At 46.4% G+C, this 26,890-nt stretch overlaps 1 protein-coding gene across 1 annotated transcript in view; it reads left to right on the top strand.

Moving 5' to 3' along the window:
• Positions 1 to 26,890, top strand: part of LOC136438294 (uncharacterized) — a 130,734-nt gene that overhangs the window by 68,224 nt on the left and 35,620 nt on the right. Inside the window, exons 90-131 of the mRNA XM_066433057.1 lie at positions 30 to 182; positions 920 to 1,099; positions 1,443 to 1,664; positions 2,096 to 2,443; positions 2,845 to 3,132; positions 3,573 to 3,708; positions 4,440 to 4,590; positions 4,861 to 5,041; positions 5,621 to 5,960; positions 6,182 to 6,360; positions 6,817 to 6,996; positions 7,324 to 7,485; positions 7,641 to 7,829; positions 8,113 to 8,250; positions 8,482 to 8,637; positions 9,087 to 9,335; positions 9,826 to 9,978; positions 10,417 to 10,557; positions 10,898 to 11,134; positions 11,708 to 11,878; positions 12,271 to 12,419; positions 12,769 to 12,939; positions 13,248 to 13,425; positions 13,881 to 14,036; positions 14,528 to 14,762; positions 15,063 to 15,262; positions 15,599 to 15,895; positions 16,249 to 16,449; positions 17,128 to 17,385; positions 17,814 to 18,026; positions 18,526 to 18,639; positions 18,900 to 19,040; positions 19,419 to 19,682; positions 19,980 to 20,093; positions 20,466 to 20,597; positions 21,024 to 21,158; positions 21,663 to 21,908; positions 22,611 to 22,834; positions 23,239 to 23,403; positions 23,999 to 24,190; positions 24,629 to 24,746; positions 25,163 to 25,412. Coding sequence (XP_066289154.1) covers positions 30 to 182; positions 920 to 1,099; positions 1,443 to 1,664; positions 2,096 to 2,443; positions 2,845 to 3,132; positions 3,573 to 3,708; positions 4,440 to 4,590; positions 4,861 to 5,041; positions 5,621 to 5,960; positions 6,182 to 6,360; positions 6,817 to 6,996; positions 7,324 to 7,485; positions 7,641 to 7,829; positions 8,113 to 8,250; positions 8,482 to 8,637; positions 9,087 to 9,335; positions 9,826 to 9,978; positions 10,417 to 10,557; positions 10,898 to 11,134; positions 11,708 to 11,878; positions 12,271 to 12,419; positions 12,769 to 12,939; positions 13,248 to 13,425; positions 13,881 to 14,036; positions 14,528 to 14,762; positions 15,063 to 15,262; positions 15,599 to 15,895; positions 16,249 to 16,449; positions 17,128 to 17,385; positions 17,814 to 18,026; positions 18,526 to 18,639; positions 18,900 to 19,040; positions 19,419 to 19,682; positions 19,980 to 20,093; positions 20,466 to 20,597; positions 21,024 to 21,158; positions 21,663 to 21,908; positions 22,611 to 22,834; positions 23,239 to 23,403; positions 23,999 to 24,190; positions 24,629 to 24,746; positions 25,163 to 25,412 — 8,107 coding nt within the window. The remainder of the gene's footprint in view (positions 1 to 29; positions 183 to 919; positions 1,100 to 1,442; positions 1,665 to 2,095; positions 2,444 to 2,844; positions 3,133 to 3,572; positions 3,709 to 4,439; positions 4,591 to 4,860; positions 5,042 to 5,620; positions 5,961 to 6,181; positions 6,361 to 6,816; positions 6,997 to 7,323; positions 7,486 to 7,640; positions 7,830 to 8,112; positions 8,251 to 8,481; positions 8,638 to 9,086; positions 9,336 to 9,825; positions 9,979 to 10,416; positions 10,558 to 10,897; positions 11,135 to 11,707; positions 11,879 to 12,270; positions 12,420 to 12,768; positions 12,940 to 13,247; positions 13,426 to 13,880; positions 14,037 to 14,527; positions 14,763 to 15,062; positions 15,263 to 15,598; positions 15,896 to 16,248; positions 16,450 to 17,127; positions 17,386 to 17,813; positions 18,027 to 18,525; positions 18,640 to 18,899; positions 19,041 to 19,418; positions 19,683 to 19,979; positions 20,094 to 20,465; positions 20,598 to 21,023; positions 21,159 to 21,662; positions 21,909 to 22,610; positions 22,835 to 23,238; positions 23,404 to 23,998; positions 24,191 to 24,628; positions 24,747 to 25,162; positions 25,413 to 26,890) is intronic.

Below are 26,890 nucleotides of genomic sequence, written 5' to 3'. Positions count from 1 at the left end.
AATGTCTTGCCCCCCCCCCCTCTCCCCAGGTGAATACTGCCCCCTGGGGTCCAGCCTCCCCACCCCCTGCACCGCGGGGTGGTACTGCGACGTGCCAGGCCTCCCCACCCCCGCGGGGCTGTGCCATGCTGGGCACTACTGCACCAACGGGTCCACCACACCCACACCTACTGGGGCTGGAGGTAAGGGAGGAAAATTATGTTGTTTTTCATATGTATGTGTAGCATGCAGTGGCCTCTTGTGAAGCATTCCTACCCCTAGAATACAAAGTTTTACATAAAGACATGAAAGCTCACAAAGTCAGGGATATGCATCCTTGTCTTGCCTGATCTTGACCCTATTGTATAGGATTTGCAAGGAAAATCATGTTGTTTTTCATATGTATGTGCAGCATGCAGTGACCTCGTCTGAAGCCTTCCTACCCCTAGCAATACAAAGTTTTATGTAAAAACTCAAATCATGCAGTAATGTACAACCTTTGAGCATGAGGGCTCTCAAAGTCAGGGATTTAAATCCTTGTCTTTCCCGTTGAAGATTTAACCCTGTTGTATAGGATTTGCAAGCCTTACATACATACATAATCATACTCTGACGAGTTGAAGCGTCTACAAAGTTGCAAGCCTTCAAATCAGGTAACTTCTTATATTTTGCTTGAGAGGAGCCTTGCCTTACAGAGGAGCCGTGCCAAACAGAACAAATTAGAGTAGTCACCAGCTGCCACCAGGCGGGTTCCTATACTAATGTGCAGAATATTCTGTTTCTACTGTTTCCCTAGGAGCTGAGTGCAGCCGGGGGCTTTACTGAACAGTTCACAACACTGCTTGTACCTACAAAGTCTGAATACAGAACAAAGTAGAGTAGTCAGCAGCTCCCACCAGGTGCCCTGTACTAGTGTGCTGAATATTCTGTTTTCCCTCAGGAGATGAGTGCAGCCCGGGGCACTACTGTGTGGAAGGCAGCAGCAGCGAGCAGGCCTGCCCCCCGGGGTCCTACCTCCCCTCCCCTGGGGCACAGAACAGCTCCTACTGCCTGGACTGCACGGCCGGGTCCTACTGTAACACCAGCGGACTGGCAGCTCCTACTGGGGACTGCACCCAAGGTGTGTTGATTTAGGCATTGTCAACTCAGTTTATGGAAGTTACAGCATGAAGTCTGTGTTTTTGATGTTCTAGAGCTTTGTCAGATCCATTGATTTCAAATTTCTGCAGTTTTCGTTATCAAGATCATTTATCTTTGATATTCAAAGATGTTTTATCATTCTAGAAGTGTTTCTGTTCTTGTTCTTCAATGCTCTGAAGTTGTGTTTTGCTGTATCAGAAATGTTTTTCCTAAAATTAGAGTAGAATGGTAAAATATTCTCCACTTCTGCTGCATTTTTCAAATCTGTAGAATGCAAGCCAAGGTGTCAATGAAAAGTCTCAAGTATTTTTTCCCACCCCCAGGTTACTACTGCCCAGGTGGCCAGACCATCCCCACCCCCAACAGCTTCCCCTGCCCGGTGGGGCACTACTGTGAGCAGGGTGTGGGGGCGCCTGAGGCCTGTCCCCCGGGGACGTACCAGGACCTGACCAGGCAGAGCGGCTGTCGGGAGTGTCCCCCCAGCTTCTACTGCGACACTTCAGACGGTCCTGTTGTCAACTACACGGCATACATCTGTCCACAAGGTAAGAACACACGGCCCTGTGGGTAACTACAAGGCATACATCTGTCCTCAAGGTAAGAACAGACGGTCCTGTAGTCAACTACACCTCATACGTCTGTCCACAAGGTAAGGATTGTTCACAGGGAGACAGAAAGTCATCACATCACAACATCAGTACATTCAGCACCAGGGACAGGTCATATTCCTGAGGAAAGCTTTTCTTAAATGTGAAATATCACCATCAAGTAAAAAGTTGTACAGTGCATGTAGATGTCATTGTCCTTCACTGTCTTGCCATGCTACCTTTTTTCAAATAACAACCAATGAAAGAACAGTCCAACTGTGTATGTTATGATGAAAAGATAAAGTAGATTTGTCAAATATCCAGAGTCTTTCCTGAGTAAAAGTGGCCACTATTGTATAATGTTGATTGTGCATCCTCTCCCACCCCAGGTTACTACTGCCCCAACGGTACAGAGATCGCCACGGCCTTCCCCTGTCCGGAGGGGACCTTCAGCAACGTGACAGGGCTGTCCGAGGAGGCCCAGTGCAGTGCCTGTCTGGGTGGGTTCTACTGCGGAGAGCGGGGCCTAACCGCCCCGACCACACCCTGTGCGCCTGGGTACTTCTGCAAGCAGGGCGCGACCGTGGCGGCACCGGACCAGGGTGCGGACGCGAACGTGTGCCTCGCGGGGTCCTACTGTCCCGAGGGAACCACGGAGCCGGCGGAATGCCCCCGCGGAACGTTCTCCAACAAGACTGGCCTGTGGAACTCCACCAGCTGCCAGCCATGCACAGAAGGTGGGGGCAAACACGGGATTATTTATGTTTGTTTGTTTGTTTAGCTATTGTTTTATTTTGTCATCAGCAAGATTTCTCTTCAGTGTCTAGCAAAGTTTTTTAGGAAGGCCCTCATAACATACAGTATGAGCATCATTTCCAAGAGGCTATGTAGCTTCAAGTCTTTAAGAAGTATTGAATATTTTAAACATCATCTTTGATTGGTGGGTGCACCAAGTTTGTACTTGAAAAAAAACGAAAGTCATCAGAGTCGGAGAATGTTGTTTTGTCATATGTGGTCCAGCCAAAGGATGTGATGCTTATGTTTTGCAAAACAGAACCCCCTTTTAAAGAGGCGTACGCACTAGTTTTAACATTTGATTAGAAAGGTAATATGATTAATGTTTTTGCAATCCCCCCAGGTTATTACTGTGGAACAGAAGGCCTGACTGATGAGAGCGGTCTGTGCCAGGAGGGATTCTACTGTCCCAACGGCTCCAGCTCTCAAACCGAGATCGTCTGCCCCGCCGGCAGCTACTGTCCCTCCGGCACACACCTGCCCCACCCCTGCCCCAGTGGTACATTCTCAAACACCACCAGGCTGTCAGCCAGGACGGACTGTACCAACTGCACAGCAGGGTGGTACTGTCAGCAGATGGGGCTTACTGAGGAGGAGGATCTCTGTCAGGAAGGCTTCTACTGTCCTGAAGGTAAGCTGCAAGAAGATAAGAAATTAGATATCTAAAACTTACCTAATTACAAACTTTAAGGCACTTATCATCGTAAAAAATGTGATTATTGTAATCTTGAGCTATTCAGGAGGGCATCATACATACATTGCAAAGTATTTGCATTGATATAGAAGAAATAAGACAAAGACCTATTCGTATTATCGTTTTAGTTTTAGCCGTATTTTCTGTGTGTGATACAGAATTACGTCTGGTAGAGATTTCAAGATTGTAAGACTATGCAAAGAAGCAGACTGTCACAAAGTCAGACTTAATTTTTGCAAAAATCTTGACAAGATGCAGTCATATTTGTTTTCAGGAGAACAATGTTTGGTGCACATGTACTATATGTACGTAATGATAGAAAAGAATAACGATACAGTATTCATTAACTAAAACTAACCACTCCTTGCTGTTTGCAGGTTCGTCTGTGCCCAACCCTGAGGAGTGTCCCATCGGGCTGCACTGCCCCCAGGGCTCCCCCACCCCCCAAGCCTGTCTCTCTGGGCACTTCACCAACACAACAGGCCAGCATGTGTGCCAGATCTGCCCACCTGGGTAAGTGTAGTTACTGTACTAACCCCCTACCCCAACTCTAGCACTCCCCCACCCCAGGGTCCCCCCACTCCCCAAGCCTTTCTCTCTGGGTACTTTACCAACACAACAGGCCAGCATGTGTGCCAGATCTGTCCACCTGGGTAAGTGTAGTTACTGTACTAACCACCTACCCCAACTCTAGCGCTCCCCCACCCCAGGGCTCCCCCACCCCCGGGCTCCCCCACCCCCCAGGCGTGTCTCTCTGGGCACTTAACCAACACCACAGGCCAGCATGTGTGCCAGATCTGCCCACCTGGGTAAGTGTAGTTACTGTGCCAACACCTACCCCACTCCCCCGGACTACCCCACCCCAGGGCTGCCCCACCCCCGGCTACCCCAGCCTCAGGCCCCCACCCTACAGGCCTGTTCCTTTGGATAACTTGGTCAAGACTTTGAGGAGAGGGTTGAATACAGATTCATTGACAGGCTGTAGAAACCCTGGCTTTAGCATTGTAGGAAGTTTGGTCAGAATAAATGTCTTCACACAGTTATAGGTATGGGGAGGCATGTACAAAATGGAATAGCCCACTATACATGTACATCTTGTTCTGGTAACGTGGAGACTTGGTATGGCACAGACCCTGAGACAACTCTTCAGGAACCTTTGTTAATCATTGTAGTAAGTTTGGTCAGGATTGTATGACTTTGTTGCAAATTTACAGCCTTGTTGAAATATGTATTTGTGACTCCAGGTACTACTGTCTGCCTGAGAACGTGACCTCAGGTGACCCCCAGTCCGGGTACCATGCCTGTCCTGCGGGGTACTACTGTCCGGAGGGAACCGGTCTGGACTGGCAGCCCTGCCCCGCGGGGACCTTCAGCAACCAGGACAAACTCTACAGGGTAAGGATTTCCTACTTTGTTAAATCCTTTATTTAACTCTTCCTATTGATTAAAAAAACTTTCTAATAGTTAACTTCAAAAAGGAAAACAGTGGCTGCTTCCTCTTGAGCTAAACTTTCATCTTGATGCAAAAACTGTAGTATACTAATTCATCTATATTTAAACTGTAAATACATGCTTTTGATGCAAAAACTGTTATACGGTGTGTGTAAACCTGGTGCAATAGGTTATCTGTACTCAATTCTGAATCTCTCTGTTAATCCTCCCCAGCTTGACCAGTGCGAGGACTGCAGTGGCGGTTACTACTGCAGCGAGTCGGCCGCCACCAACGTCACGGGACCGTGTGCCGCGGGGTACTGGTGTGCCGCGGGCGTGGACCGGCCCAACCCACACACTCCTGGCAACAACGAGACCTACAACGACACATGCCCACTGCTGGGAGGCTTCACAGGTCTGGCAAATAGAAGCTGTAGCTGTAATAATCATACATGATCATATAATATGCTTACAACAACCCAAACCCACACACTCCCGGCAACAACCAGACCTAATGACACATGCCCGCTGCTGGCATGGGAGGCTTCACAGGTCTGGCAAATGTACCTGTTATACACATCATCTATTGACCTTAGTTAAGTTAGATTATCAACTTCACAGATCCGTCAAAAGATTTGTTTGAAGTTTGAAACAAGCAATGATGTTTGTCACAAGTTGTGGACTAAATTTTTGATTATTTTAGTAGCAAGTCTTTTTATTGAATAAAATGGAATCTTAGTATAAATAACTATTGTATAGTTGTTTGATTGTGGTTATTTGATTGATCCTTTTTTTGTTTGTGGGAAGCTCAAATTGGCGAGCAGGCTACCGGTACTTTTCATTGCTATATGATATATACAGAGAGAGAAAGTCGTTGGAAGAGTGTGCCAGAAGTTTATTCGACTTGAATGTTTAACTATTCTTCACAGTGTCCAGTGCCCTGCTTTTGTTCTTGATAAGGTTTGATAATATGGAGATTTATTTCCCATATCAGGAGTTGGAGGCGTGTGTCCGATTGGCTACCACTGCCCGGTCGGCACGGAGCGCCCGCTGGGCTGCGAGGCTGGAACGTACCAAGACTCTGCGGGGGAGAGCAGCTGCATAGTGTGTCCCCCCGGGTACTACTGCCCCACCAACTCCTCCACGTTTATCGGAAACGCCTGCCCCTCCGGATACTACTGCCCCGAAGGCACCACCAGAGAGGACGAGTTTGCCTGCCCCAGCGGCACGTTCAACCCCGTCACTCGCCAGACCAACGACACGGCCTGCCTCAGCTGCAGTCCCGGCCAGTACTGCCAGGTGGCAGGCCTGTCCAGCACCACGGGCAACTGCAGGTGGGTGTTTAATGGACATTGTTTGCATGTCTCTAGTTTCTCCATAGTAAATCTGCCATCTTTGCTTATTAAATTGTCCTTCTTCTAAGTGTTAGGAAGAATCCCTATCTGTGAAATTGATATATTTCATTGTGGTTTCCCTTGTACCTTTAAAAGAGTAACCATAGGGACTGCACAGTGTCACTAGATATGATTGATAAATTGATTTTCTCCCATCCCAGTGAGGGCTACTACTGCAGCAGTGGTTCGGCCGACTTCATGCCCACCGACCCGGCCGTGGGAGGGCAGTGTCAGCGAGGCTACTACTGTCCTTTCGGCTCGGAGGCGCCGACCTCGTGCGACCCAGGCTGGTACTGCCCCAATGTGGGGCTGGCCAGTCCTACTGCTCAGTGTCAACAAGGTGGGTTTAGTAGTATTATTATGGTTTATTATAGGTAAAAACCTTCTTGGAGCACAAGATTTACATCTAAGTTCAAGGACACCATGGAATGGCTAAACGTTTTTGCCAACATGGAAAGTTGGACTTGCAGAAATCAGACTGTATATCTTTAGCCTTTTTCATAAGAAATTGCACACTACTTCAAGTGTGACTCAAGTTGAAAGTCACTATTCACAGAAATTTAAGTACGATTACCAGGCTTTCAACTTAAATGTGTTTCTTTGTGTAAACTGACTAACTCAAACATTTTCTTACAATAACATGATTCAAATCAGGTTGAAGAAGGTGTCCTTCAGCAAAGAGTAGAAACTTACAATATGATAACATCTTTCCTAATCCTTGATTTATATGTTGTTACTTGAAAATGAATCTTGGGACTAGGACTTGCTGTAAACCTTTATCATTCCTCCCCCTAAGGTTACTACTGCACCCTGGGTTCGTGGGAGAGCGACCCAACAGATAATGTAACCGGGAACATCTGTCCGACCGGCCACTACTGCCCCACCGGTAGTACCGCAGGCGTCCCCTGTAACCATGGTTACTACCTCAACACGACCGGCAACAGCCAGCCAACCAGCTGCATCAGCTGCACACCAGGTGAACCCCATCTATCTGGATTTCTTTTACATCTATTAGAAATCAATATTACCTTAATCTGTGCAAGAGATGGCAAGAATTGTAGTTAGCACTGGTTACATTCATTATGATACAGGTAAACAGAGATTCTGGTAGTGCTTGAATCTCATGAAGTCATAAAGCCAGAGCTAGCCTAAGGCTATTGAAAAGGGTTAATAGGACAGAAAAAAATACTTAACATTACATGAATGTACAAAGAAACAACCAAATGACTATTGTGCAAATCATGATTATTTCCCAACTCTCCAAACCTTGATGAAAGCTCTAACATTGAACGTTTGCTTGCAGGCCAGCACTGTGGAGGGGAGGGCCTACCTGAACCGTCAGGAGACTGTACTCAGGGCTACTACTGTCCCACCGGCCAGGTCACACCTACACCTGGCAACTACACCTGTCCAGAAGGGCACTACTGTCCGCAGGGCAGCAGCACACCTCAGCCCTGTCCTTCAGGTAGGTAACCTCCAAACCTTAACCCTTAACCTCTAACCTTAACCTCTAGCCTTGACCAGAATCCTGATGCTAATAGAATCATCTTTAATGCCGTTTTGGGCCACTAGGTGGCAGACTTGTACAGAGCAATCTTTACCACTGTTGTTTTCCTACAGGATCCTACCAGAGCACAGCGGGCAGCTGGACCTGTGAGGACTGCCCTGCTGGGTTCTTCTGTAACGCCACGTTTGGCCCCGTGGTCTGGTACAACAGCTACACCTGCCCCATGGGGTACTATTGTCCTAACGGCACCAGGTACGCGGAGGAGTTCCCCTGTCCACCTGGCACCTTCAACAACCTCACAGGTGAGTTCAGCACCTTAGACAGGTGAGCTCAGATGCTCCAGAAACACCTGTGTCGGGTGTATTCAACAGCCTACAAAGATATCGAAACTACAGATTCACTCCCTAGTATTGAAAGAGATTACAGTACTGTCTTAATCTTGTAACTCTTTAACTCTAAGAAATATTTCAACAAAAGAACATTAGCAGCCATTCCAAATTTGTATGCAATTTGTGGTTTTAAATCTCTGATAAAATAATCATGTTTAGCTTTCTTTGTAACATTATGGTTTCACCCTTTCCCCAGGTATCCAGTCGGAGGAAGACTGCACGCCGTGCGTCGGGCGTTACGCCTGTGATGAGTACGGACTGGCCTCCCCACCCCGGTACTGCGCCGCTGGTTACTTCTGCAGGGAGGGGGCCAACACTACCACTCCTACTCTGGGTAGGGAAACTAGCCTGATTTAGTAGAATCTAAGAAAATTTGTAAGAAATAACACATCGAGTACAATATTGCCCAATAATCTAACATGCACTTAAAACATACAATGTAAGCCTTACTTCCTGGCCTTAGAGATAAAACGTAAATTTTGATCTTACAATCAGTATTTCCAATGATCTACAGGTAACATGCACCTCTCACATTATTCTTTTATGTCTATTTTGTTTTCCCCAGGCCCCAACGCTGACATCTGTCCGGCCGGCTCCTACTGCCCCGAGGGGACCGATGAGCCCGTCTCCTGCCCCGAGGGCACATTCAGCCCCACCCCAGGGCTGCAGGGGGTGGGGGAGTGCCTCAACTGCACAGCTGGCAGCTTCTGCAATCAAACAGGTACTAAAGGAGAATTTCAACTACATGATTGGTAAAATACCTGACATAACTTCCCTTTACTAAGCTACAAACATCAACTATCTGAGGATGCGGGCTGTACTCTGGAAGGCCTGCCCAGAGCAATGGAGGATAAGGAGGGCTGGAGGACAAGGTTCATGAACATCTGTGATACTTTCACGCCCAGATGATGATGAGGAACAGACAAGCTGTATCAACAGGATTCGGCTGTTCCACACAGAACTTTTCGAGAAGTTTGATATTTCTTTTGCTACAGTTTGCCACATCATGCCCAAAGTAAAGTAAAGTCCAAGTGTTTTGATGTGTTTGTATTGATATGTTTGTATTTTTATACACATGTCTTAACCTTTATCTGTTTGTGAAACAGTTTATATGCCTGAGTGTGTAAGTGGCCACAGTTTACAGCTTGTGCCCTTCCCCATAACTTGCAGGCCTGACTGCCGTGAGCGGACTCTGCCTGCCCCGGTACTACTGTGTGGAGGGGTCCACCCGCCCCAACCAGCAGATCTGTCCGGAGGGACGCTACTGTGGGGAGGGAACCTTCGACCCCACCCCCTGTCCTAATGGTACATTCTCCAACTCCACTGGACTGGATAGCGAGACGGACTGTACCCACTGCACCGCGGGGAGGTACTGCGAGGGGCTGGGACTGACTGAGCCAACTGATCTATGCCAAGCAGGTGGGTAGTGTGATACACTGATGGTCTCTTGTACTTAGATTTTGTCAGAATCATCCCTGCACATCATGGTTTGGGCCCCATAATGTTGAAATGTTGCTCCTTTGTACAGATCAATGATACAGGACAATTCTCATGCCCCAGTAATAAGGTACTACCGATTGAGTTACAGTTACAGTGAATCTATTGTAGACGAGACAATTATCAGTGCCATTTAACTGTTAAAAGATGTTCTCATTGGTCTCAATTTCCTTTATCTAATTGATAAATTTATCAACTAGAGCTACGAACCATCAAGCAAGAATTGTAAAAGTAGAACTGAATGTAAGATACAGATTTCAAAATGTTTCAAAACATGGTTTATTATTTTTGACAATGCTGTACCCTATAGGTTTCTTCTGTTCTGTGATAGACCAATCAGCTTCTGTGTAACAATGACAATGTATATAGAATTAGACCAATCAGGTTGAGTCTAACATGCTGTACCCCACAGGTTACTACTGCCCACGTGGCTCCAGCCACCCCAACCCCGTGGTGTGTCCCCCGGGGAAACACTGCCCCGCGGGGAGCGCCGAGCCCCAGGACTGTCCCGCCGGGTTCTACGTGGACACGGAGGGAGCCGCAGAGTGCACACCCTGTCCTGCAGGTGGGTTGTTTTTACTTTTGAAGGTGTTGAAAATTTGCTGCTGTTTTAAGAGTCACACTTCTTTTCCCACGGCCTTACTGATGCTATCCTCATTTTGTTTTACTTGTACCTTTCCTTAGTGCTGAAACTTTGCTGTTATTACAACAGTCTTCCGTTCCATTCCCAGAGTTGTTCTGTATCCCTGAGGTTATTGTGACCAGGTAGAGAAGCTGATACGGAAACCTGATATCCTAGTGATCCCTGTCCCTGGTTCTGATAGAACAACTGTTGTTGTAACATATTACCCTCTGTTGCCAGGTTCCGACTGTATCCTAGAGACTGCTGTAAAGGGTGATGTGTCCATGTCTTACAATGTACTTCCCCTGCCCTAAGGGGTACTTCTGCTTCAGCAACACATCATGATAATGGTACATACTAACCTGCCCTTCCTTTCCCCAGGGTCCTACTGCATCCCAGAGAACGTTGTGGAGGGTGACGCCTCCACTTCGTACTACCCCTGCCCTGAGGGGTACTTCTGCCCCAACGGCACCGGCCACGACTGGCAGCCCTGCCCTGCCGGCAGCTTCAGCAATGATACAGGTAGGAAATAACTGGCCATAACAGTGCTATATCACCTTATCACTGTTGATATCTTAAGGTTTAGACTAAGGCAGTCTTTCATAATGGAATGCAGTATATAGTCAGATGTTTACAATTCTGTATCATGGTAGCTGCCATCATCTGTTCTCTGTTTACATCTTTTACATTAAGCCTGTATTTACCTGTAACTTTTTCCCTTAGGACTAAGGGAGGCTGTACTGTATCTGTATCTGGATTTCGTGGGAACAGCCCTCATAGAGCCCTCAACACCATGCTGGCAATGGCATTGTTGTTTTCACATTCACAATTATCATATTTTCATGTAAATTTGTCCCTACAGGACTAAGGGAAGCGGTAGAGTGTACGCCCTGCTCACCAGGCATGTACTGCGATGGTACCGCCCTGACTCAGCCCACGGCGCAGTGCTGGGAGAGGTACTACTGCGTGTCCGGTGTGGACCGGCCCAACCCTCTCATGCTGAACGACTCCCAGTGTCCGGCTGACACCGTCCACCCCATCCTCGGCCACATCTGCCCCGCCGGACACTACTGCCCGACAGGAACCATCTTCCCACAAGGTAAGCATGATTGCAATTTTTAGATGTGAAGCATCAGTACACCCTCTGTATAAATATAGCCAAAAGTGTTCCCACAAGGTAAGCATGGTTGGGCTTTATATGTAATGCCGTCGGTACACTTCCCGTACAAGAATGGTTGAAAAATTTCTTGTTTTCTTCAAAAATTGATTTTCATGATGGCAGTCATAACTTAGGGTAAGAAAGCATCTAATACACGGCTCAGTACAAGGATTCCTAGATATTCTGTCTGTGTAGAAAAGGGGATTAATATTTGTCATCTTCGTAAGTGCTGATTAATGATAGAAGTTGTCTGTTATAGAATTCAGTGCAAAGAACATTCTGGAAATTGCATGAGCAACAAGCAAACTTTTTGGGAAAATGTTTACCTTTTAATGAACAGTACAGATCTAGAGTTTCTGTGTGTGTGTCCCTCAGGCTGTGATGCAAGTACTAAAAATCAATCTGGCTAGCAAGTCTGAGTGCCAGCCCTGTCGATCACGCCACCAGTTACAGACTGCACACATAATGTCTGTACTGAATGTTTGTAACGTTAGCTGTGTGTGTTCTCCTCAGGCTGTGATGCTGGTACGTACAATGACCTGACCGGCCAGTTTGAGTGCCAGCCCTGCCCAGCTGGCTACTACTGCTACTCCAACACCACAGACTACACTCCCAACATCTGCCCAGCCGGGCACTTCTGTCCACTCGGAACAACAGACCCACAGGAGTTTGCCTGTCCCAATGGTAAGTCAGAAACATGGTTCAGATGTTTACAGGAGTATTGTGGTAGATGGTACATTGAATTATTTCACAAACCTCAACTCTGTGTATCTAAGTCTGAGTACTGTTTGAGCCTATCAAATGAAATTAAGAAGATCTGATGCATTGAAAAGTAATATGTTCACTATTTGATAGCATGAAGAAATGAAAATATTAATGACTATCTAGAGTCCATAATTCTGAGATAATGATACTAAAGCTTGTAGTTATGGCTTATTATGTTACAAGTATCGGATGTGATCACTTATACTTTGGCAAACCACCTCACCAGACAACTTAGACCATAGACATCAAGCCATCTTGTGTTATTATTGTACAGAATTAAGCCCAGAACATTTCCCTTGTACTTGAAACAGGAACTTTCAACAACCACACTGGCCAGGACGACCTACAGGACTGTGAACCCTGCAGCCCCGGGATGTACTGTGAGGGGTCGGGAAACACCCACCCTACAGGGCCGTGTGACGAGGGGTGGTTCTGCACAGAAGGGTCGCTAGACAAACAGGTAGGGATGTGCCTGGGTTGTTTAAGACCCACATTATAACCCTGCAGCCCAGGGATGTACTTCTGTAGATTAAATCAATTTTGCAGGGACTTGATTTTGCAGTGAAAAAGGAAAGGAGGCTTTCCCAGTGTTTGCAGTTGCAAAGATATACAGTATCCTCTTTCTAGCCGTTGCAAGCCATGGGCTCGTGTAAGGATAGCAAAAGTTGTCAGAAAACATCCCTGTTGAATAAAAAGAACTTCCTTTGCAAGTTGGACATGGATATTCTAAGACTTTAGTGTTAAACTTATTAATGTTGCTATTAGAAAGCGTACTTCTACTCAAAGTGCTTTATTCCTCCCCTGCCCAGCCCACTGCTAACGGTGGTCAGTGCCAGCCGGGAGAGTTCTGCCCGGAAGGGTCGGCCGCCCCACAGAACTGCACAGCTGGGTTTTACTGTGACGTCCCGGGTCTGGCTGCCACGGCTGGGTCATGCCAGGCTGGGTCGTACTGTCCCACTGGGTCATCTTCACCCACCCAGGTAATGCACAGAGTACACATGGTCATTTTCACCCACACAGATACATGTAGCATCCAGCACTGCAAAGGATATGGCAGAAATGAGACCAACCATAATATATAAAAAAGTATTCTAATTGAAATGACTTGTAAAACCTTACTGTACATGAACATCAAGTAGCTAATTCAGACGCAGGACTTCTCTGAGACAGGTATCTTACCAGTGCCCTAAGAATTTGGAAAATAACAATGTAACCTCTTGTTTTTTGTATCACAAACGTGTACTGTGTGATTCAGACTCGTGTTAATCGCACTGTTATGCCCCCCCAGGTTGACTGTCCCCCAGGCTACTACTGCCCCGGGGGTAGTGGGTTCCCCCTCCCCTGTGCTAACGGCACGTACAGCCCAACACCAGGCCTGACGGATGAGGACCTGTGCAGTCCCTGCACTGCTGGGTGGTTCTGTAACGGCACCGCCCTCACTGCACCTTCTGGGCAGTGTTATCCAGGTAAGCTGCAAAAAATAGAGCTTCTTGAAAAAAAGTCCTGTAAGCTACACAGCAGTTGTAACCAGTTCTGTAACAGTACTGCCCTTCTGGGCAATGTTATCCAGGTAGGCTGAAATACAGGCATAACCAGCAAGGGACATCTACATGCATTTGTAGACATTTTAGATCAACCTGAATTATCAAGATGGTTTTGCATAAAAGTCGGCAAAATGTTCTCTGATGTCATTGAAACTCACTGATTGTAACACTTTTTTGACCAACTTGAAGGAAGCTTTTTTTCTCCTAATTGCCTCGTCTTTTTAGTTAGTTTAGACTCTTGACCATCAAAAATCAAATCAAACCATAGAGCTGTGTATTCTTCGTATGATCGTCCCATGACATGTGACTCTCCATGTAAGTCCTTCCTCACTGTTCTATTTACCATACGATCCTCACCATGTTGTCCTGTTTCCCAGGTTACTACTGCCCCGAGGCCCAGAGCGTCCCCACGGCGTACGTGTGTCCCCGCGGACACGAGTGTGAGCTGGGCACCGGACCAGAACCCAAGCGCTGCGACAGCGGCTACTACCAGGACCAGCTGACTCAGGACAGCTGCAAGCCCTGCCCTGCTGGTCAGTAATGCTTACTCTCTCTTAGTTGTGAAGAATGAAAAGTCTATGATAAAAACAGAGAAAAATTTTCAATAACTTAAAGATCAGAGTGTTATTCAAATGTCACTCGCCTGGGTCATATCATGTGTGTCAGGACAACTTCCCGTCTTTCATGGGTGAAGCCTAAGACATGTATTCAAAAGAATGAAAGATCTCTAGAACTGGATGTAAAGCCCTAACTTAAAAGGATGTTTCAGAAGACATTGTCATTTCTGCAATGTATCTCAAATGACACTAATTTAGAATATCTATTTTATTACAACATAGACGATTGTAGCTCCTACAGAATTGGGAAGAAATAATTCTTGTGAATTCTGATCGGGATGCTACTTTACAAAGAGCATTAACTCAATGTTTTCTTCCTGTTTATTTATTCATCACTGTTCCACCACTTTTGTAGCAAATAGACATCAAATAGATGTTATTTAACCTCCAATCCCTCTGTCCCCCAGGATATTTCTGTGACAACACGGCCCAGGCCGTCACCTCCCTCTCCAACTCCTCCTGTCCCGAGGGCCACTACTGCCCCAACCGGACCGAGCGCGCCAACCAGAACCCCTGCCCCATCGGCACCTACAACAACCAGCGGAACAGGGAGGACCGGGACAGCTGCCTGTCGTGTCCACCCATGTACTACTGCTCTGTGCCAGGCCTGGCTACCGCTGGGGAGGGGCTGTGTTATGCTGGGTAAGTGTTCAACCTTCAACCAGTAATGTAGACTATCATGTCCAGCCATGTACTGGGGATGGGAGGGACTCTATGATTGTGTATTATTGCATATAATTGATAGTAACTGTCAATTAGTTATGGTTGCTTGGCCTTTAGGATAGTGAATCACCACAGCTACAAGTATCTTGGAATTTGCATTGGAGATTGTGATGGCTTTCTTTCTTTCTTTCTTTCTTTCTTTCTCCTTCAGCTTTCCATACTCACAGTTATTTTGCACCACTCCAACCCTTGATATCTGAGCATTGTTTATGCCAACAGGTACTACTGCAATGGGAGTGTCATCACCCCCACCCCCTCAGAAACCATCTGCCCCAGGGGGAACTATTGCCCCCAGGGGTCCTACCAGCCCACCCCCTGCCCCTCGGGCAGCATCTCCACTGGGGTGGGGAACCAGAATGTCTCCGACTGCGACCCTTGTGATCCTGGGCAGTACTGCACCCCGGAGTCTTCACTCACAGGTATGGACTCGGTAGTGGATCCTTTCGTAGTGAGTTATTTTATAAAGCTAGGCTTATAATGGGTATTTCTTCTCAAGATTTAGCCATTGAACTATACCCAACTCTTTTTCTTGTTGGCCCAATATTGTTAGGACTGTTATCTTGCTAACTTCTGCAATAATTAGTGCAACAAGTTTTGATTTTCAAGCTTTTGAGCTGACATAATTTATGTTTGTTGGCTGAAATAGCATGATAAGCATTTGCACATAGACTGACACATAAACTTAGTCTGTGATCCAGGATCTAATAAACAGCTATGTATTATCATACTTATACTATAATTCTATTCCTGTACAGGCCAAAGCAGGGACTGCGACCCAGGTTATATCTGTGTCATGGGTTCCTCAGTCCCCAACCCGACGGACGGAGTAATGGGATACATCTGTCCCGTGGGTCACTTCTGCCCCGCGGCAGCCGTGTCGGAGCAGCCGTGCGACAAGGGGACGTACCAGCCGTACCAGGGGCAGGGGAACTGCACCGAGTGTCCCCAGGGGACAACCTGCCCCGAGCGGGGCATGAACGACACCCTGCCCTGCCCCGCGGGGTACTACTGCCAGCCCGGCACCGGGGACGACGGACACCCCTGCCCCATCGGTGAGTTGTGATGATTCATGAGCATAAATTTGGGAAATCTTTGCTTACCTTTGAAGAAAAAAAGGCTGAAAAAGTTAGATCTTAGACTTTTTAGCTTTTATTTGTGAGTTTTGCAAAGAAAGACAAAAAATGAGACAACATTAGTGCAGTCTCTGTTTTCAGGAAAATTGCAGTAAGTAACATTTAACCTGTCATGGAGCCCTGTTAATTATGACATGTATACCAAACCTACTCATGATTTTCCCAATAGGCTGTTAGAATTCGAGAACCTTGTAAGTGAAAATATGTATTCATGATGTAAGTATTTGAATATTTGGAATCAGACATATATTTGTTTGTTAAATCTCCAACAGGCTACTACAGCAACTACACGGGCCTGAGTGAGGAGTCGGGGTGCCTGCTGTGCCCACCTGGGTACTACTGTAACGAGACCGGCCAGGAGTTCCCCACCGGGCACTGCAACGCCGGTTACCTCTGTCTCAACGGCTCCCAGTCGGCCACGCCTAACGACGGGGTCAACGACCCATGTCAGAAGGGATACTACTGTCCCAAAGGTGCGTTCAAAGTCTCCATGAATTGTCAGGGACACATTGTTTTTTTTTTCTCTCTTTATTGGGTTTTCCAAAATAAATTACAAATTCAAATACTAACAGAATATGGACAGACATACATGGGTCACAACAAAATACACTTACAGATAATTATAGCGTCCCTTATAAATATTAATTGTAATTTGCCTCCAAACAACATTGTATGATTACATATCATTATTTCCTTACATCTATATCATTATAATAGTTTTAAATAGTAGTACACATTGTTAGATGTGTTTAAATTAATGTGCTTATGGACAGCTGGTACGTAAGTCTGAAGTCATGATACTGCAGAGAGGGAGAAGGAATGTCTGTTAAAGGAATTAGACCTGTTGCCTGTTTATGTGTGCCAGAGCTATTGCAGCCATTGTTATTCACCAGCTTTAAAACAAATGGTTTGTTATACATGTAATAATGGCACTATGCTTGCATGCACTGTTGTAAGCCATATTGCTGTTGAAGAAACACAGATCAGGAAGAGGAATAGGCCTGCTTGTTAGCTGTTTGTCTGTACAGGAGCTATTTATCAATGTAAAAGTGTATAGTTTTCCTGGCTCAAAACATGCACAGTGTTGGTTAGCTCTAATTTTCTCATGCAAAAAAAGAAAGAAATTTCTGAAAAATCTTTGCTGTCTACAGGAGCCATTGCCGCCATCGCGTGCCCTGCCGGCACAATGAACCCTGACACGCACGGCGCAAACGTGTCGGACTGCCGACCGTGCTCCCCGGGGTACTACTGTGGGGGGACGGGTCTGTCCGCCCCAACCGGGCCGTGTGACGAGAACTTCTACTGCCCCGACTACGCCGAGATTGACACGCCGCAGCCTGCAGCGTACGCCTGCCCAGCCGGGTACTTCTGCCCCAACACCACCGCCTGGCCCCACGGGTGCCCGCCTGGTAAGGAAACAGAGTTGTCTAGGAAAGATGTTTCTAAAGAAAAAATGCACTCTTAGAAATACTTGCATATGCAACATGCAATGCTGCCTCTTCTTGGAAGATGGAAGTAGAGATGTCATAGTTTTTGGATGAAAGACCACAGTTTCGAGTGCAATAAACTTTGTTAGTTTACTATAGATTCAAGTACCCGTATCATCATGTATGCTGATTCAAGCAGTTTTATTGTGAACATACAACAATGTTGATTTGATAATGATGAAATTAGTATGTTGCTTGTGTCTCAGATATTCCTTTAAAGCCTGAAGTCAACCAACTTCATTTTGCTTTTAAATTTTCTGTATATTTCAAGTACAGCACATTTAATTTTCTGTCTCATTGTGGGCTGTCATGTCTCTGATCAGTGCCTAATTTTCTCCTCTATTTCCCAGGCACCTACCAGACTGCCACGGGCAGCAATGACTGTGATCCGTGCCCGGCCGGAGCGTTCTGCATCGGCAACACGACATCACCCGAGCCCTGCCTGCCATACTCCTACTGCCCCGCTGGGTCAGACTACCCCACGCTGTGTCCCAACGGCACCCACACCCTGGTCAGTGTGACAGGGCTGGAGAGGCCTGGCCAGTGTCAGCAGTGCCCCACAGGTAACTAACCTTCCTTCCCTGACCCTAATCCTAACTCGCCCACGCTGTGCCCCAACGGCACCCACACCCTGGTCAGTGTAACAGGGCTAGAGAGACCTGGCCAGTGCCAGCAGTGCCCCACAGGTAACGTCTAACCTTCCTTCCCTAACACTAACTACCCCACACTGTGCCCCATGGCACCCACACTCTGGCCAGTGTGACAGGGCTGGAGAGACCTGAGCAGTGCCAGCAGTGCCCCACAGGTAACTAACCTTCCTTCTCTAACCCTAACCCTAACTACCCCACACTGTGTCCCAACGGCACCCACACCCTGGTCAGTGTGACAGGGCTAGAGAGACCTGGCCAGTGTCAGCAGTGCCCCACAGGTAATGTCTAACCTTCCTTCCCTAACCCTAATCCTAACTACCCCACACTGTGCCCCATGGCACCCACACTCTGGTCAGTGTGACAGGGCTAGAGAGACCTGGCCAGTGCCAGCAGTGCCCCACAGGTAACTAACCTTCCTTCTCTAACCCTAACCCTAACTACCCCACACTGTGTCCCAACGGCACCCACACCCTGGTCAGTGTGACAGGGCTAGAGAGACCTGGCCAGTGCCAGCAGTGCCCCACAGGTAACGTCTAACCTTCATTCCCACACATCAGCTGGTAGATCTGCCTAAAGAAGATACATAGTCTGTGGTTGATAATCTGTCTATTGGCCAGAGAGGAGATTCAAAGTGATTTTTGCCAACTGGTTTTTAGAATTCAGATCCTGAGAAAAACCATTTTCTGTTTTCCAAGGGACTAAGTGTAGATCAAAACTAGTAAGAATCTTTGAAAGGTACATGACTACATGCTGCAAAAATGAAGAATATCTCCTGTTTTTTCCCAGGTAAATACTGTCTGGGTGGGCGCGAGGCCGGGGACTGTACTGCAGGATACCTGTGTTACAGCGGGAGTGACACACCTACACCTGATGGCTCTGATCCCACCATGGGACAGCCTTGTCCCTACGGATACTACTGTCTAGAAGGTGAGGCTCCTGTAGTGTTATCATTGCTATAGGGAAACTTATCAATAACTTAGGAAAATTATTGAAACACCTTTTAGCTGAACATGATGATTAAAGTCAAATTTCTTGTACTGTTTCCAAGCCACAAAAAAAGTGCTAAGCACTGAGTCAAGATGCCCTGATTAAAGGAAATGGATAACCTTTTTTAAATGATGCTGTTTATGTTGTATACTCACTGATTGAGGAACTTGATGGGTAATCAAAGTGGGGTGTCTCTATACGAATCATGCTCTGTAACATATAGAAATATAGTTGTCAGTGATCTACTACTAAATGTTCATGTCATGGGCCAAAGTTGTTAAATTTTTACTAACATTTTCTTACTTCCCCCCCCCCCAGGTGCCCTTGATGTGTCACGCTGCCCCTCTGGCCTGGTGGTGGACAGGGAGGGGGCTGCCACAGCGGCGGAATGTTCCACGTGTCCTGCGGGTAAGATCTGCACGGCTAACGACACGGTCCCCCAGGACTGCACCCCCGGGTACTACTGCCCGTACAACCACCCCAAGACCGCCTGCCCCAACGCCACCTACTCCGCGGAGCCCGGCGCCACCAACATGAGCACCTGTCTGCCCTGTCCCCCTGGGTACTGGTGCAAGTATGAAGGTAGGGTCTCCTCATCGTTGTCACCTTACTGTCAATTTTCATTCTTGATGTTTGTCGATAAGAGGAAAGAGCCTCTATAAACCATTACCCATTTGCCTGACCAAATGTGAATGAAGTAGAATACATTTAAGTATGAAGGTAGAAGTGGTGAGCTACTTTGAATTCTAAATGACCTTTAAAGATGGATATCAGGTTCTATGTTTTAACAGCCAAAAAGTTTTGTATGAATTTTGTTCAGCAATTTGATTATTTCATCATAAATGTTCTTCAATTAATGTCTTTATTTGACCATTACAGCTACCACCAACTACACAGCCTTCCCCTGTCCCATTGGCTACTTCTGTGTGGAGGGAACCATTGAGCCGGAGGAGTGTCCGGTGGGCACGTACAGGGATACTGTAGGAGCGGGAGGTGGGTAGTTTCTATCATGACTTAATCAGTACTTATCTGCAGAGAATATGTTAGCTTTGAAGCTGTGCAGAATGTGAAACTTTGCTTCAATTCTAACACTATTTTTCCTTGTATCAGTGAGATATATTTTAGTCATTTATGTATAAAATGTCTCCTGTAACATGTCAGTCACATGTATCAATTCTAGTCTTACAGAGACAAATACCAGCAGCATGAATGAAGATATAAGATGGTTGCAGAAGTTGTCAATGTTTTTGGCTTGAAATTCTAAAAGACTGTTTTCTGAGAAGCTGTATTGTGTAAGAACTACATTTGTAGCTGGAAAAATCCCACAGAAGTAGCAGTTAAAAGTTCCTATTTCTGCCCCTGCAGGTCTGTTTGAGTGCCACCCCTGTCCGGCCGGTTTCTACTGTCCGGACGGAGGGACCACCTTCACCGGGATCCTGTGTGATGAAGGCACCTACTGTCCCGAGGGATCCATGAACCAGACGCTCTGTCAGGCTGGTGAGTACATGGGCGCTCAAGTTTCACTTAACAAGTTCAGGTGCTTGGATGATTTTACCTGTCTCAAAGCAAATTCCAACACATTGCTGCTTTGATATTGCGCTAATATAAAAAAGACAATGCGGAGTTAGAAAAAATCTGAATGCTTTATCAGGTTGTTTTCAGCTTAAGTTTTTAGATTTGCTGTGCATGCTAATTTTGACATTCTTTTACCAGTAGTAGAGTTTTACAAAGGGTAAGATGGTCGAGTAATTGTAGACGATAGATTACCAGAAGCAGTTTTTTTAATTCTAGAGAGCATTTAGATGGAGGAACCTATTTTTTGTAATCATATACTTCAGGCTTACAGCAGTTGATGAACAGCTTTTTAGAGTCCTAGGAGGAAATCACTTTTTTCTACAAATCATTGTGTGTCTCTCCCTCCAGGGTTCTACTGTAACCACTCCATGACCCAGCTGCCCTGTCCCCCTGGGTACCACTGCCCCGCCGGCTCCCCCTACCCCCTGGAGTGTCCCGAGGGCCACTACTGCCCTGGAGCAGAGTGCAACAACACTGAAGCTGGTAAGACTCAATTGTGCTTCACATACTACTCATTTTCTTGTGAGGATAGCTTCAAGTCAACGCAAAAAAACATATTTTGAATTAACCAAATTTTGATTACAAGAACAAATTGTTGTAATAACTTTGCTGAATGTCAATTTTGGATATCACATAATGTACACCTAGTGCCTACAGTGAACAACAATATGATATATGTTATGATTCATAACATATAGCATATTGTTGTTCATTGAACTTATGATGATTTGTGTTGGGACTGAAGATGATATATAGCTTGCAATAACGCGGTGATAGATGACAAACAATACGCAATACCATCATGTTTCTTGAGCTTGTCAAGAACTTGATGATTACAGTTTTATTTTAGGAACCTATCGTTCCACTGAAGTTCCCAGACGGTAACAACGACTGTGACTGTTGGCAAACAGATACAGAAAGAATTATCAAACATCATGCTTTCTTGAGTTCTTCCAGACATGAATGTTTTTCCTGTATTTTTTGCAGGAACCATTGTGCCACTGAAGTGCCCCCTAGGTTACCACGACTGTGACTGCACTCCGCGGGACACCTTTGAGAACGTGTGTCAGGTGTGCCGCGCGGGAACTTTCAGCAGCGACTCGTCGCAGCCGGCCTGCGTGACCTGTCGGCCCGGCGTGGTGTGTCTGGAGGGAGCCTCGTCCGACCAGCCCGCCAGCAACGACTCCGCCGTGTTCGGGGTCAACTCCACCAACTCGTACCCATGTCCACCCGGTCAGTCGACTCTCTGATACAAACAGCCTTGCTCATATGATGAAACAGATATCAAATAGGCAGACAGTTCTTGAGAAACAAATAACAAATTTGTTTCCTTTCTTGTAAAACTTGACTTGTCTGTATTAATTGTTATTTCCTTGCTGGTGTACAGCCTTTTCCTCTCCAACTGTTTATTGTCCTCAATATCTATAATGTGCCTGTTTATATTCTGATAATAAGAAGAAGAATTTTATTGCTCGACTATTGTACATGGTACAAAGTATGGCAAGAATTCGTAAACATAATACAAAGTAGAAGTATAGAATAAAACTTAACATCCTAATTAATAATACAATACAATAAGGGCTAGTATATATTTTGGTATAGCATCTTAATCACTCATACAATACAATAAGGGCTAGCATACATTTTGGTATAGCATCTTAATCACTCATACAATACAATAAGGGCTAGAATACATTTTGATATAGCGTAACATTTTTGATCAAGATGGTTTAATAAGATAAGCATACAGTAAATGTACATTTGCATGGACCATACATATGGGCCATTTTCCTACAGTCAACTTTAAATGAAACTGATCTGATATTTATCCAAAGAAGGCTTGTATACCATGGATTGTTCCTTCTGTACAACTGTATAACTGCCCTTTGGTCTACTCTTCGTGGACTCATCATGCATTTCACCATCCACTTCCAGGGTACTACTGTGAGGCGGGCGTGTCCCTCCCCGCGGCCTGTCCCCCCGGGTCCTACCAGCCTGCAGAGTTTGCGGAGGCGCTGACAGACTGTCGGGAGTGCGCCGTGGACCACTTCAACCACCTGCAGGCGCAGACCGCCTGTTTCCACTGCGGCGGAGAGTCCACTCAGCCCGGCACCGGCGCCACCGGGTGTGTCTGCACCGGCTCAGGCAGGGACTTTCAGGTCAGCGGGAGACTGTTTGCCATTGACCAATCACAGCCTGGGGCAATCAAACCATGTTAGCTGTTAACCAATCAGAGTCCAGGACAGTCAAAACATGTTTGCTAACCTTTAATCAGAAGCTAGGACATTCAAGACACATGAAGGAAAATCATTTTATAAAAGGCAGCCAAATGCATATTGAGCCAAATTATACCATCATATATCATTTTATTCATAACTTTCATATATCCAAGTTATTCATAACTATGGCTACTAGTAGTAAATAGAGTCGGTTATTTTGGTGCTACTTTTCTGGTGTCTACCTCTCTGTATGACTTTGCATCAATAAAGAACAACCTGATACATGTATATGTACTTAAAAGCTACCAGTGTCAGCTTAACTTATTTCCTCTCCCCAACACCAGCCGAGTGACCGGACCTGTCCGTGTGCGGCTGGGTTCCGCGTGATGACTGGTCGCGAGCAGGACTGCGTGGAGCACGTGTTTGACATCTGTGCCGAGAACCAGCACCGCAACCAGGAGGGCAACTGTCTGGACGAGGAGCAGTGGATCACCTACTGCAGCACAGAGGTGGGCTAGTGAAACTTTCATTAGCTAAGTCCAGCTTTATCTAGTTTGGACCTTAACCTGTTTGGACAGTGCCTGTTGACTGTAGAGGTTACTGGTCCACCTTTTCAATACTAAAGGCACCTCAGGGAAAGCTTGTCACTTAGTCTAGACTTACAAATACAATAAAAAAGATATCAAAACTGGAAGTTCTGCTGCAGTATCAAGGTCACATACCAGGGGACCCAAAGTCAATCTTGACCTTTGTATTCCCAAGACCTACCCACATACCAAATTTCATTGTAATCCATCCAAAGGTTCTTGAGTTATGCTGACTACAAATACAGATTGAAAAACAAACACACACACTTGATGTACCAACTTGTTGCACAGACCAAGAGGCTGCTGGAGTCAGGTGTTTACATACACAAGTACATGTACCTTGTTTCTGCACAGGTGTTAATATGTTGTTTCTGCACAGGTGTGTTCCTCTGAGGCTGCGTACCTTGGTTACGACGGCCTGCTGGGGATCTGCCAGTGCCAGGTGGATGATCTAGAGGAGATTACCTGGTTTACATGTTACCTGTGTTATAACGTAATGTATGTTGTTTCTGTGCAGGTGTGTTCCTCTGAAGCTGCGTACCTAGGCTACGACGGCCTGCTGGGGATCTGCCAGTGCCAGGTGGATGATCTGGAGGAGATCTGTGATCTGGAGTGCCGGCTGCTGCAGAAGACCAGAATCCAGCTGGTGTGCGATCCCCTAGACGACGAGCCCACGCTGAAGATCAACTATCCCAACGGGTCTGCTAAGGTGGGTGCTCAGGTCTTTTTACCTGTATTAAAATGCAGAAAGCATGGTTGGAAAAGCAGCACCTGTATATGTCTTGATATTCACGCTATTGTACAAGGACTTGTTAGAAAATGTTGACAGTTTACTACCCCGATGGGTCAGCAAAGGTATGGGCTGGAACACCTAGTGTGTTGTCTGTGAACTTTCCTTTGGCTTTCATATACTAGATACTTATAGGCTGCTTCAGAACTTTGCTAGGGGGGAGCCCCTTTCCTTCTTTTAATAGTGTAACGGCCAAATGAAGGTCTGTTAGTTGTTCTTGTCAGAATGAAACTGTTTGCACAAACTGATCACAATCTCAGCAGTGTTTTAGTTTTTAGATTGTACCAGTTAAATCTGTTCCTGTCTTAAAAACGTCTGACTTGTAAGTAATTTTCACCACCTCCCTTCCGCCCACAGACGGAGTACCCCTACAACGAGCTGACCAAGGTCATCAACAGCAGGATCGCGCTGAAGAAGGAGAACTGCAAGTTCAGCGACGGGACTCCGGAGTCGGTGCACCTGGTGCAGATGTCAGGTAGGAGCTGCTGTCTGAGGTCATGTTTTAGCAGTGGAAATGTAACAGGTTTATTTGTATGAAATAAGGGGAGAAGAAGTTTTAGTTGCCTATTTTTATGTAGTAGTAATTTTTATTTTCTTCTTAAACACAAGAAATAGTAATTTTGAGGGCACTTTTTATAGACATTCACGGTCTTGATACCGGATATAGGCAAGAGTCATATCCAAGAGAAATTTCCTTCGCCTAGAGAATAGAATCTTTCTTTCTGTCAGTTTGTGGCTTTAGCTTTCAAATCTTAAGTGACGAATGGTTATTGAAAATGATTTCCTATAATCAACTAGTTAATGCCCTAATCAAATCAAATCAAAATTAATCCCTTATGAAACTTCTGGAGGATTTGTATGTGAACCATGTCAAACTTTGTTCCCCTTCAGATGTGGGTTTCCTGGGTGTGTACGACCCCAGCACCACGGAGGTCGATGGCCTGGTCACCGATAACGTCAAGACGTCTTCAGGGACGGCGCGGACCCTCCCGCTGTCGGGAGGAGCCAGGAGACGTCTCCTCGCGCTCTCCACGATAAACGGCTCGTACTACGAGGGCATCGCCAACCCAACCGTCTGCCTGCTCTGGAATGAGCTCATGTTCTTCGAGGTGTCTAACGACCACTACCCGGTGTATGACAGGTAAGGTGTTTAACAACCACTACCCGGTGTATGACAGGTAAGGTATCTAACGACCACTACCCGGTGTATGACAGGTAAAGTGTCTGTAACCACTACCCGGTGTATGACAGGTGAGGTGTCTAACGACCACTACCCGGTGTATGACAGGTAAGGTGTCCAACGACCACTACCCGGTGTATGACAGGTAAGGTATCTAACGACCACTACCCGGTGTATGACAGGTAAGGTGTCTAACAACCACTGCCCGGTGTATGACAGGTAAGGTATCTAACGACCACTACCCGGTGTATGACAGGTAAAGTGTCTGTAACCACTACCCGGTGTATGACAGGTGAGGTGTCTAACGACCACTACCCGGTGTATGACAGGTAAGGTGTCCAACGACCACTACCCGGTGTATGACAGGTAAGGTGTCTAACGACCACTACCCGGTGTATGACAGGTAAGGTGTCTAACGACCACTACCCGGTGTATGACAGGTAAGGTGTCTAACAACCACTACCCGGTGTATGACAGGTAAGGTATCTAACGACCACTACCCGGTGTATGACAGGTAAGGTGTCTAACAACCACTACCCGGTGTATGACAGGTAAGGTATCTAACGACCACTACCCGGTGTATGACAGGTAAAGTGTCTGTAACCACTACCCGGTGTATGACAGGTGAGGTGTCTAACGACCACTACCCGGTGTATGACAGGTAAGGTGTCCAACGACCACTACCCGGTGTATGACAGGTAAGGTGTCTAAGGACCACTACCCGGTGTATGACAGGTAAGGTGTCTAACGACCACTACCCGGTGTATGACAGGTAAGGTGTCTAACAACCACTACCCGGTGTATGACAGGTAAGGTGTCTAACAACCACTACCCGGTGTATGACAGGTAAGGTATCTAACGACCACTACCCGGTGTATGACAGGTAAAGTGTCTGTAACCACTACCCGGTGTATGACAGGTGAGGTGTCTAACGACCACTACCCGGTGTATGACAGGTAAGGTGTCCAACGACCACTACCCGGTGTATGACAGGTAAGGTGTCTAACGACCACTACCCGGTGTATGACAGGTAAAGTGTCTGTAACCACTACCCGGTGTATGACAGGTGAGGTGTCTAACGACCACTACCCGGTGTATGACAGGTAAGGTGTCCAACGACCACTACCCGGTGTATGACAGGTAAGGTGTCTAACGACTACTACCCGGTGTATGACAGGTAAGGTGTCTAACGACCACTACCCGGTGTATGACAGGTAAGGTGTCTAACGACCACTACCCGGTGTATGACAGGTATGGTCATCGAAGTTTTATTCTGACACATCTGTATCTGTCAAGTCAGTATAACCGTTTGGCGCAACACACCAGCTCTGCAGGCATCTTGGTTAGGCCACACTAACTTATACATATGTATGTATATGCACATAACAGTAAGAGTGCATCAAACCATCAGTGAATCATCAATATTACAACGTGTTTGC

The sequence above is a fragment of the Branchiostoma lanceolatum genome, chromosome 7 (assembly GCF_035083965.1).
Source record: "Branchiostoma lanceolatum isolate klBraLanc5 chromosome 7, klBraLanc5.hap2, whole genome shotgun sequence".
In the NCBI taxonomy this organism is placed as follows: Eukaryota; Metazoa; Chordata; class Leptocardii; order Amphioxiformes; family Branchiostomatidae; genus Branchiostoma; species Branchiostoma lanceolatum.
The sequence above is the reverse complement of the archived record's forward strand: the minus strand, read 5'-3'. Positions and strand labels throughout refer to the sequence as shown.